Here is a 12,735-nt window from a genome sequence, read left to right as displayed (position 1 = left end):
GGTACCTCATACATACTTTAGTATCTTACAGAGAGAGCCAAAGTCAGACAAGGTGGGGAGTCGGGAGAGTGTGATATGGAGAGAATGTGCCTTTAGACTTCAGTGTATATTTTGTTTATCTTTCAGAATCCCGGCCCCCTAGTTACACTTGATGATCCATCATCCCACACATTTAGTAAACACTGAACAGAATAATACGAGTATTCAAGTACTGTTTATTTGCAGAGTTAGAGCTGTAGTGTTCCATACATTGTATGCATAGTCTATACATCTATGGATCTTTCTATTATAGTATGGGCGATATAGTATGTTAGAGGGCATTGACAGGCTACGGGGGTGAGTTATGGAGAGAAAGGGCAGTTCATAGTGCATTCAAGCTTGCACACACACTTCTCCTGTCTGCTCCATGCAAGAGTGTGTGTGATAATATCAGGAAAGGAGAAGAACATGCTGTATTTTTATATATATATATATATATATATATATATATATATATATATATATATTCACCTTTATTTAACCAGGTAAGCCAGTTGAGAACAGGTTCTCATTATGAGTTCATCCATAAAGAAAAATCTCTACTACATTTTCAGTCCCAATTCATCAATGCATCCCTGGGACACTATCTATCAACATCTACCAGTGGAGGCTGCTGAGTGGAGGACGGCTCATAATAATGGCTGGAATGGAGTCAATTAAATGGTATCAAACGTTGTTTCCATTGGCTGACACCATTCCATTGACGCCAATCCAGCCGTCCTCCCCTCAGCAGCTTCCACTGACATCTACATACAGTTTAACAGTGTACTGCTGAAGAACTGATATGGCCTTTACTTTGTATTGCTTTACTAGTCTGTGACTAAGTTATGCAGACAACTGCTGTTATTAGAACTGCTGGCTTGTGACTCCTAGAGATACGCGCCTCCACATATTGATATACCCACTATGTACAGAGCATTTATACTTGGCCCTTATGACAAGGGCCAGGGAGAGTATGGTTACTGTAGGGTTACAGAGGGATGTGTTATACCTGCTGTGCAGGAGGTTAAACTATGGTAGAGGTGAGTGGGGCAGGGTTAGCTGGAGCAGGTCAGGGTTCATCTGGTCCCCTCTCCCTCTATTTCTCTCTCCATCCCTCCCGCTCTCCTTCACTCTAGCAGTAGTCTGCGCAGCTCCTGTGGGTCTGTGACGGGCAGGGCACAGGTGAAGTCCTCACACACGTAGGCTGTGCCACTGCCACCCTGGCAGGTCAGGGAGGAGAGGATAGGTAGACGCTGGTACAGATAGCCCTCTGTCTCCCCATCAGCTAACATCAGGACCTGAAGAGAGGGAGGGAGAGAGAGACAGTTAAAGGAATAGCAAATGCTGGTATATACGGTACACTCTCAGATTGTATTTATTTATTGTACTTAAAAGGGTACAAACGCTCGTCACTGTTGTGGTACCCTGTAAGGTGCAACCATTGTACCTTTAGTTATAGGTACATAATTGTACCCTTGCAGTTCGTACTTTAAAAGAGCCAATAGTGTACCTTAGGGGACGAGCCAGTCCCTTTCTTACATGTAGTCCACAGGTACAAAAGCGCACCTTTAGAAAATATACACTTTTTTTAGGCTACTTCCACAGTGACAAAGTCATTTGTTCCTTTTAAGAGGCAAAAATGTACCTCCATTTTTGGGGGGTGTTGTTCTTACACTGTAGGGTGTAAAGCCATATTTGCATATTTCCCAGGGTGCCTTTCAAGTGAATTGTTTAGTTACCAGTACCACCCATGACTGTTTGCTAGTGACAAAGACATGGTTGTTGCATTCAATGGATTTTACCCCTTTAGCCTTCACCAAGTTAGTGCCTAAGTGAATATTTTATAACTGAAATTAAACTCTTTATGACAATACATTTCATACAGTGCCTTCAGAAAGTATTCACACCCCTTAACTTTTTCCACATTTTGTTATGTTACAGCTGAATTTAAAATTTAATAAATTGAGATTTTGTGTCACTGGGCTACACACAATAACCCATAATGTCAAAGTGGAATTTTGTTTTTAGAATTGTTTATAAATTAATTATAAATGAAAACCTAAAATGTCTCGAGTCAATAAGTATTCAACCCCTTTGTTATGGCAAGCATAATGAGTTGCATGGATTTATTCTGTGTGCAATAATAGGGGTTAACATGATTTTTAAATACTACCCCATCGCTGTACCCCACACATACAATTATCTGTAAGGTCCCTCAATCAAGTAGTGAATTTGAAGCACATATTCAACCACAAAGACCAGGGATGTTTTCCAATGCCTCGCAAAAAAAGGGCACCGATAGGTAGATGGGTAAAAATTAAAAAGCAGATGCTGAATATCCGTTTGAGCATGGTGAAGTTATTCAAATGTCCAATGCAGTAGGGCTGTCCCGACTAAAAAAAAATATTGGTCGACCGAGAGTCATCCCGACCGAGAGTCATCCAATCGATTGGTCGAAATGTTTAAACTTATGTTTCCATATATAGACAGACACACCCTATGTGTTTGAATAAAACCAACTACATATGCACAGAGCTTGTCTGATGCTTTAAGCACACTGTTTGATTAAATAATGAAGACACACACACAGATGGTAACACTGTGTTAAAATAAATGACAGCGAGTGCCTGTGTGACTGGCGCACGTTGTCTTCCTCTCCTTCCTACAGCACAGCAAGTGTTTATTACGCTGTCCGTGCTTAAGCTGCAACATCATTTCAGCTATTAAGTTTCTTACTTGTTTCTGACAAAAGTTGTTTCCGAAATCCCTAATTTGTTTAGGAAAAACATTCCCTATTCCCTCAAACCTTGCTCTCTTATGTGAAACATGTAAGCATGCATGTAATGTCAACAGCAAAATGGATGCGTAGGACGTGAAAAAGAAACTTGAAATGGGCGAATGTTTACTGGTTGCTCAGGAGGGAAAGGGGAAGTCAGATCTGTGGAAGACATTTGACTTAGTTGTGGAAACTACTGGAGATCATGAAAAAGGAGGGTATAGGAGCAAGCATTGTGTGAGTATTATGTGTTCCAAACAGTTGCTATTAGACTACAATATTTACAAAATATTCTGGCCATTTGGAACAGTGTAAACAACACTAAATAAGTGTACCAGAGAGTCTGTTCTAATGAGAGAGAAAAAATATATGTAAAGCCTTTATTACGGCAGACTAAAAACTGTTGCATGCATTTGTGAATAGCGGTTTATTTATTGTTTAGGCTAATTATTCAAAGCTCCCTTTGTTATTTAATTTTAAAACTAAAATGCTTGATTGCATTTCAAAGCATGAATGTCTCGTATGCTGTGGGATGGCATGAACGAATGAATGAATGATTATATATTGAAATATAGGCCTAAGTAAGTTACAGTATTAAGACTAAACAGCATGTGCTCTTAGGCCTACAACTTGATGGTGGTTATACAAGGCTACTATACAAAGCCTACTAATGACAACGACATTACTTATTATTATAATGATGATCATAATAACAATAATTGTAATAATAACAATAAGAAGGAGATGAAGAAAAAGGAGCGTATAGGAGCGAGAGCTGTGTGCATATTATGTCTGACAAACAGGTGCTGTTAGATTACAATATTATTTTTCTGAACACGATTTGGAAAGGCACACACTTTTCTATATAAGGTCCCACAGTTGACAGTGCATGTCAGAGCAAAAACCAAGCCATGAGGTTTAAGGAATTGTCCGTAAAGCTCAGACAGGATTGTATCGAGGCACAGATCTGGGGAAGGGTACCAAAACATTTCTGCAGCATTGAAGGTCCCCAAGAACACAGTGGCCTCCATCATTCTTAAATGGAAGAAGTTTGGAACCACCAAGACTTTTCCTAGAGATGGCCGCCCGGCCAAACTGAGCAATCATGGGAGGAGGGCCTTGGTCAGTGTGGTGATCAAGAACCCGGATGGTTACTCTGACAGAGCTCCTCTGTGGAGATGGGAGAATATTCCAGAAGGACAACCATCTCTGCAGCACTTCACCAATCAGGCCTTTATGGTAGAGTGGCCAGACGGAAGCCACTCCTCAGTAAAAGGCACATGACTGCCCGCTTGGAGTTTGCCAAAAGGCACCTAAATGACTCTGACCATGAGAAACAAGATTCTCTGGTCTGATGAAACCGATTTAACTCTTTGGCCTGAATGCCAAGCGCCACGTCTGGAGGAAACCTGGCACCATCCCTACGGTGAAGCATGGTGGTGGCAGCATCATGCTGTGGGGATGTTTTTCAGCGGCAGGGACTGCGAGACTAGTCAGGATCGAGCGAAAGCTGAACGAAGCAAAGTACAGAGAGATCCTTGATGAAAACCTGCTTCAGAGTGCTCAGGACCTCAGACTGGGGCAAAGGTTCACCTTCCAATAGGACAACGACCCTAAGCACACAGCCAAGACAACGCAGGAGTGGCTTCGGGACAAGTCTCTGAATGTCCTTGAATGGCCCAGCCAGAGCCCGGACTTGAACCTGATCGAACATCTCTGGAGAGACCTGAAAATAGCTGTGCAGCGACGCTCCCCATTCAACCTGACAGAGCTTGAGAGGATCTGCAGAGAAGAATGGGAGAAACTCCCCAAATACAGGTGCGCCAAGCTTGTAGCATCATACCCAAGAAGACCCGAGGCTGTAATCGCTGCCAATGTGTTTCAACAAAGTACTGAGTAAAGGGTCTGAATACTTATGTAAATGTAATATCCGTTTTTTATTTTGTATACATTTGCAAAAAAATCTAACAACCTGTTTTTGCTTTGTCATTATGGGGTATTGTGTGTAGATTGATAAGGGAAAAAAACAATTTACTCCATTTTAGAATAAGGCTGTAATGTAACAAAATGTTGAAAAAGTCAAGGGGTCTGAATATTTTCCGAATGCACTGTATATGGATGATTTATAAAGCCAGGCGCATTTAACAGTTAGGCTATTGATTATAGACCTAATTAAATTGAGGTTTGTTCTCTCCTCAATTTTCTTAGACAATTAGGCAAAGCCCTATTCGCAGGGGACTAGTATTACTAGAGAACGTTGGTTATGTAATTATTACCCCAGAATGTCTGTTATTCCGTTGGATGATTTTTTCCAAACTGCCCCCTTTAATTCTTTATTTTTTTTCCAATAAATTGATAGTTATGATGGAAGCCTGGAGGTTTTGTTCTAGGCGTGAAGATATTTCAACAAGTCCAGGCGATAAGAGGGCTACACTGATAACTCCAGCTTGGTTCCCAAGTTTCTAAACCATACCAAACCATCTTTGGTATAGTGTCACCATAATATTTGAATTGAGGAAGTGTGATCATAATCATTAGGATATTCTAGCGATCCGCAGTAGACCTCCTAAATGCCCCCCAGCCGTCAGATGTGAGCTAAACAGTGCACTTGCACTTTAGATGCGTTTTAAGGCTATGGATGCGAAGGTTAATTTATAATTTCCAAACGTTTAGGTCAGTTGTATTCTGCTTTGCGATCTATTAACAGCAAGGGTTACATTAAATCGGCACAATATGTTTTATTGATGCATTTGGCAATATTCAAATCATACGCACAAAACATATGAACAAAGACATTCACTGTGAAAGTTGATACATGTAGGCCCTTCATATATAGGCTATGCGCAGCACTTCGTTCAATTTGTCGAATCAGTTATTGTTTTCTTGCTCAAACCGTGAGCAACACCTGTCAAACTCAGACATTTCTCTCAAAACACAGGGATGACGATTCGCACAGGAGTAATATTATCAGAGGACATTGGAGTACGCCAAAAAACAGTATGTTATTCTAGCTGGAATTGTTATTCTCCTGCCATGTACGAATTACTGACATGGCAGATTCGGACGCGACTAAAATTACAGATGTGATGTTGTATGCTTGTGCGCATAATTATATTATCCGACCACGCCCAGTAAAACTAATCCCATCCGAATAGGGCTTAAGGCAAGGGTTGTTTCCTCGTATCTGCTGCTTCCGCTATATTATTCTCAATCCCAATATGCTGGTTAATTTTGCTATTATGCACATAGCAACATATGGAAAGGCGCCAATTCTACGGCGCACTGAAGATTATGTTTCAGAACCACGGTCAGCGATCATATCCAACGCGGGATAAAGCGCATTTGTTATAAAATAATATTAGATGTATTAGTGTTGCACCATTATTTTTTACATATTATAACCATATACATTTTCAGTATCAGATGTCTTAGAGTGATGGACTGTGCCATCGCCGTGGCCTCCGCAATGTATTAGTCCACCATACAAATTAAAATACGATTGCGACTGCTCTCGACCAACAGCCTATCGACCAAACAATCGACCAGTCGACTCAATGGGGTCAGCCCTACAATGCATTTCTGGGTAACAATTAAGTACCTTACTGTGATCATTTTCAATTAAAATGGTAAATTAAAATAAACAAAAATAGCTTCTTAGACAAGAGCAATTTCTCAAGCAAGAATTTGCTAGGACTGTCTGGGAGTGGTCTGAGTGGGAAGGAGAAAACTGAAAACTAGCTGTTATCGGCAGAGAAACTCCATCCCACCAAAACAGGCTGAAATTTCAGGCAGCCAATGGTGCTTTTAAAACAGTTACAGGTTAATGGCTGTGAGAATGGATCAACAACATTGTATTTACTCCACAATACAAACCTAAATGACAGAGTGAAAAGAAGCATGCATCCTGTTTGCAACAAGGTCCTAAAGTAAGACTGCAAAAAATGTGGCGAAGAAATTAACTTTTTGTCCTGAATACAAAGTGTTATGTTTGGGGCAAATCCAATACAACACATCACTGAGTACCACTTTTCATATTTTCAAGCATGGTGCTGGCAGCATCATGTTATGGGTATACTTGTCATTGGCCAGGACTGGGGAGTTCTTCAGGATTAAAATAAACGGAATGGAGCTAAGAATTCACCTTTCAGCAGGACAATAACCTAAATCACAAGGCTAAATCTACACTGGAGTTGCTTTCCAAGGCAACATTGAAGGTTCCTGAGTGGCCTAGTTACAGTTTCGTCTTAAATCTGCTTGAAAATCTATGGCAAGACCTGAAAATGTCTGTCTAGCAATGATCAACAACCAACTTGACAGAGCCTAAATAATTTTTTTAAGAATAATGGGAAAATATTGCACAATCCAGGTGTGCAAAGCTCTTAGAGACTTACCCAAAACGCCTCACAGCTGTAATCGCTGCCAAAGGGGTTTCTAACATGTATTGACTTAGGGGTGTGAATTCTTATGTAATAAAGATATATTAGGGTTTTATTTTTTATTAATAAAAAAATTAGTTTTTTCTTCCACTTTGACAGACAATTTTTTGTAGATCGTTGAAAAAATTGACAATTAAATCAATTTTAATCCTGTAGTGGGGTAATATTTTATACATGTATATTATATATACACCTCACAATAAGTAATAAGACTATGAACAAATGCTATAAAAACGGAATATCTGACTCCTTAAAGATGATGAATCAATATGCAAATCAGGACTATCGATGAGTTACAGGAATAAACTATTAAGAAAGGTCTGATAATTGTCTATATCAAAGGCAAATATATTTACTTAACATTGCAAAATAAATGACATTATACAAGGCACAAGCTTAAGTTACAAGGCAATACTCACATTAACAAAACATGAATTATCTAAGCATGATCAGAGAGGGAGAGAGAGGCAAAGAAACCCATAGCTCTTGGGAGAGGGAGAAAGACAGTATACAGCATATCTCACCACAGCAGGTCAGGAACAAAGAGAGAAAGAACAAAGACCCTTTTTATAAGTATCTGACTTGTTTGGATTTAAATTCTGAGCTGTTGACCAATAGTTTTACTATTTTTTACTGTAAAAGTGAATATCCAATCATATATCAGACCTACAGGATGTTATCACACAGAGGTGTGACACAATGGTCTGAAACTCCTGGTCTGCAGGCCACACCGGGCAAGTCACATTTTGCTGGCTTGAAAATTGATAAGTAATTCCAACTGGAATCCAGCAAGAGTTAGGATATCCCAAAATTTCAACTTTTAATCACGCACAACCTCCATTTAGAATGACAGTCAAAGTCGGGAAAACTGATAAATGAGAGTACCTAAACGGGAACAACCATCTCAGTAACAGGTGCAATAAATCCAAAACAGATTGGATTAGTTTAAAAAAATTTATGTAATTTATCTTTGTGTAGCATAAGATCAATGTGCATTCAAAATGTGATGATTGTACCTGTATATTCAAAATATTGGGTACAAAAATGCACCATTATACTAGATTATCAGCACATGTACCCTAAATGGTACATTGTGTATTTTTATATTTTTGTACCCACAGGAACAATACTGTACCCTAACCCTACCCTTCTGAGAATGTAGCCCTGTCAGGAGAGAGAGGGGGGGGGGGGGGGGGGGGGCTGATGATAACAAGGAGGTAGCTTTTTCCATCAACAATCACTCTTTTTATCGACGAGGGCAGCTGTGCACTGTGCATGACAAACTGTGTGACTAGGGTGTGTGTATGTGTGTGGAGGTGGGGGGGGGTATTTTCCAGACTTCTCATCAGGAAGCTCCACATTCATATCGATCCCCTTTCCACCTCCCTGTGCCTCCCCCTCTTCCCGAAATAACTTCATAAGACCAGGGTCGATGCCCCCTATCACCCCAGTTACAGTAAGAAAGAATGTGTGTGTATACTGTGTGTGTGTGGTCACTGAGAGGCAGCAGAACATCAACGTTCCTCAGTCTGCTTCCTGTCAAACGCGTGTCACTTCCTTTAGCCTGTCAGACAATCTCCCAAAGAGTGGGAGAGAGAAGGATGGATGGCGGGAGGGAGAACAGGAGGACTCATGAGAAGAGGAGAGGAGAGAGAGAGGGTGACCCACTGCTGACTTTTCACCTCAGGAATTGTGGTCGGTCTCTAGTTCATCTACATGGATCGAGCTTCTTGTTGCTATCATGTCACTAATGGGCTGGTTCCATTTCAACTGCTAGTCCCTAGCCCCTAACCCCTTGGCACTTCATAGATCTGACAGGATTGGATGGATATTAGAAATGTTGTAATTAACTCTCCCTCTAAGTGGAATTTCCTTTTCAGTGCTTATCCTCTCAGATCTGAGTGAAGTGACTCAGGAGTAGGAAGTAATTTAATACTGAGATGAGGCAGGAAACAATATTTACAGAGAGCGAGAAATAACGTTCGTTTGGCATAACACCAAAATATGTTTTATTTTATTTATTCGGGGGAACACTGGCGAGGAGTGTGATGGAATGTGGGCATAACAGCATGACCGTTGCCGTGGAGACCAAAGAAGGATTTCCCCGGCCTGCTGAACCCTTCTACTGGACTCCACTCTTCCTCTCTCTCTTTCAGTCTCTTTTTTCCCCTCCCTTCTCTTTCTTTCTCTCTTCCTCGCTCTCGGTCTCTTCCTCTACTTCTCTCTTTCTTTCTTATCTGTCACTTGTCAGATAGAATACAGACTTGTATGTAACCTCCCTATGGAGGTAATGTTTCTATCTGTATCCAACACAACTACATAACATCTCATACACCCGGGGACAATACATGGCAAAGGCTCTATGCGAGAGTGTGTGTATAGTTGGATTTGTAGTGTGTGTGTATGTGTTGTGTGTGTTAGTGTTCTAGGTGAGTGAGTCTGTAGTTCGTTAGCACAGACGGCACAGTTGGCTGCACACAACAGCACAGCTAAACTCCCACAGGCTTCGTCCCCTCACACTCTGAGCGACCCTGCTACCACACGCACGCACGCAGGCACGTACACTGCTGCGTTGTATTTGTGCCAAACTCCACTTCTTCTATAAAGTTTAAACAGTGCAGCGATATTATGAGCTGTTCCACCTGTGTGCGCCCTAGAGAACAGATGGCCCAGGCTTATGACTCAGAGTAATACAACTAACATAGCGTAGCCTACCTGCACTGACACTAATAAACAGACACACACACAGGAGCCCACTGCCTGCTGACACACACACACACACTTTATGAGCTCCTGAGTTCTGACACACCTGAGGAAGAGTGATGAGAATAACAGCTCTGAAATCCTGGGCTTTGTGCAGCCATGCATGAAGAGATTTACTCTCTCTCACACACACAGAGTCGGGGACCTGTTCAGTCACTGAAACAACCTGGCATCTGGACATCCCCACAGGCCACACACACACACTGCTCTGACGTGTGTGGTGAACAGAGCGGGGGACACATGCAAACATACGCAGTCAGCCGTTCACATCACCACAAGATACATTTATTCATATAATATTTAACGAGAGAGAGAGGGTGAGAGGAAGAGGGAGAGAGAGAGAAAGACAGAGACCAAGAGAAACAGAGTGAGGTATAGTTGTGGACATGGGGTCTGGATATTGTCAGAGTGAATAGGAGTTCTATCAGCGACAGTCTACAGACCCTCAACTAAATCTACTAAATCTCTACTAAATAAATAAATCACCAGGTGTGGAGACATCTGAAGCCCTTCCGTGTCCGTACCAGTTAGGCTATAAAAGCTTTACTGTATAACCAACCATTGACAGCCTTGCATCACTTTAAAACGAGTTGTGTTGAAGTTAAGCTAAAATAAAAATATATCATTAAGACTGACACTCATATTTAATGTCAGAGATTATCCATAATAAATAACGGCACTTGACTAGGAATAATTATTCTCTCTAAATGCTAAATACCAATGGGATATAAGGCCATTTAAAACGTCCCTGTTCATTCCACCTACATGGCATTATCATTATCACCCACAACTCAACAATTACCAAAAGATCAGTTTGGGTCAAACTACTGCTTTCACATTAAACTGAAAATGAGTATGTGTAGGACTGAAGTGGCTGCGAGGGAGGACTTGTGCGCGGGACGATTTGGAACTGGGTACACACTAACCTCATCCCCAGGCTCGAATTGCTGCCGCATAGAGCCTGGTAACTATGCAACAAAGTGGGACTTGAAAGGGGTGTGGTTAGAATCGAGGCGGGAGAGGGAGCGAGCTGGGACTCTTCAAAATGGCGAAAACCGGCAATCAAAATAAATGTTGAATCACATTGACCATATTATTTATTGGGAAACCCAATTGATTCCGAGTTCATGCATATAACGTTTATATGTGAAAAAAAATTCTAAGACGTGTACTTTTAGATTTTTGTTTAAATCACTTGCACTGCTCGCGCTTTGAAATCCACAATGTAGGGGCGAGTTTGTAAGGGTTATGCTCGATGGTAATGGACTGAGAGATCAGCCAATTAAAACCAGCGGTGTTTTCAGCCGCTCCTGCCACAGACATCCAGTCAAGTCCCGTTCTGAGGTGCTGTGAAACCAGACGGTTCGAACGAGAGAGAGCTTGCTGGTGGACGAGATTAGGTACACACTAAATTAGAGTGTTTAATTAGTAGCTGGACACTGAGTGGTGAAAGCCTCTCTGGGCCTACCTGTCTTATCCGGACCCACTGGCCAACCAATGGCATTAAACTATTTAATCCAGGCTTTCCCAAACTAGGTCCTGGGAACCCCAAGGGGTGCACATTTTGGTTTTTGCCCTAGCACTACACAGCTGATTAAAATAATCAAAGCTTGATGATGAGTTGGTTATTTGAATCAGATGTGTAGTGCTAAGGCAAGGACAGAGTTTGTGAAAACCCTGATTTAATCCATTAATACAATTAGTCCACTGGAACTGGAGTGTGTGAGTGTGCGCGCACGAGTACGTGTGTCAGAGAAGTACCAGAGAGGAGAAAAGGAGAGAGGAGAGGAGGAGAGTTAGGGAAAGAGACAGAAAAAGGGTTGAGTTAGAGGTAGCAGTAGAGAGTGAGAGAAAAAGCAGGAAATATTTTTTTAAAATCAGTCTCAGACAGATCGTATAAGACAACCAAGACAGAAAAGAGTGAAGGAGAGGAAGCTTGTTGGCCTCCATTGACTAACTGCCTAAGTGAGTGTGTGTATCAGCCACCACAAACATACATCTCCACTCCCTATTGTTCCGAAGCGCGCGCACACACACACACACACACACACACACACACACACACACACACAATAGGTTACATCCTCCAGAGTGTGTGTGTGTGTGTATCAGCCTCTACAATCAGTCAACATCCCCACTCTGTATTGTTCCGACGTACAAACACGATTGGCTACATATTCCTGATTCTCAAGGGTGCGTGTGTGCCTTATCAGTTTGCCGTGGGTATTATTTACAAAGCTGCAGTGTGGATAAGAGTTGAGCCTTGTTGAGGAGTGACAAACAACAGGAGATAAAACTATGGAGAGAGAGAGAGAGAGGATCTGATGTGGACTAGAATTGGAGTCATTGATAGAGACTGATTGGGAGTTTAAACACTGACTTTGAGTTAGCAAACTTCACATATGCACACTCATCCCTCCCTCCCTTCATCCATACCAACTTCTCCCTCTTTCTTTTCCCTACGGGAAACGAGAGGGTGAAAGAGATGGATGGAGACATGATGATAGAGTGATGATGATAGGACTTGATTGGAGGAGTGTAATCGTGAAGGAAGGATAAATGGAGACGTCGGAAGGCTGCAGACATCTCCCTGAGATGGAATCCGTCTGCTAGAATGTCTGGAGCTGTCAATCAAACTATGGTCTGGCCTCTGACTGGTCGATAGGCTCAGCAGGCGATTAACAGAGTACAATACAATGGCTAACACACACGCACTCTCTAAGAGTGGGCGATGAGAAC

General features: G+C 41.7%; 1 protein-coding gene across 1 annotated transcript in view; it reads right to left on the bottom strand.

Moving 5' to 3' along the window:
- Positions 1-485: 485 nt before the first annotated feature.
- The window catches only part of spata20 (spermatogenesis associated 20), a 66,100-nt gene continuing 53,850 nt past the window's right edge, over positions 486-12,735 (bottom strand). The window contains exon 15 of the mRNA XM_084141331.1: positions 486-1,319. Coding sequence (XP_083997457.1) covers positions 1,149-1,319 — 171 coding nt within the window. The 3' untranslated portion in view covers positions 486-1,148. The remainder of the gene's footprint in view (positions 1,320-12,735) is intronic.

Source organism: Coregonus lavaretus (genome assembly GCF_964263955.1).
Source record: "Coregonus lavaretus genome assembly, chromosome: 25".
NCBI lineage: Eukaryota > Metazoa > Chordata > Actinopteri > Salmoniformes > Salmonidae > Coregonus > Coregonus lavaretus.
This window is presented reverse-complemented; position numbering and strand designations above follow the sequence as displayed.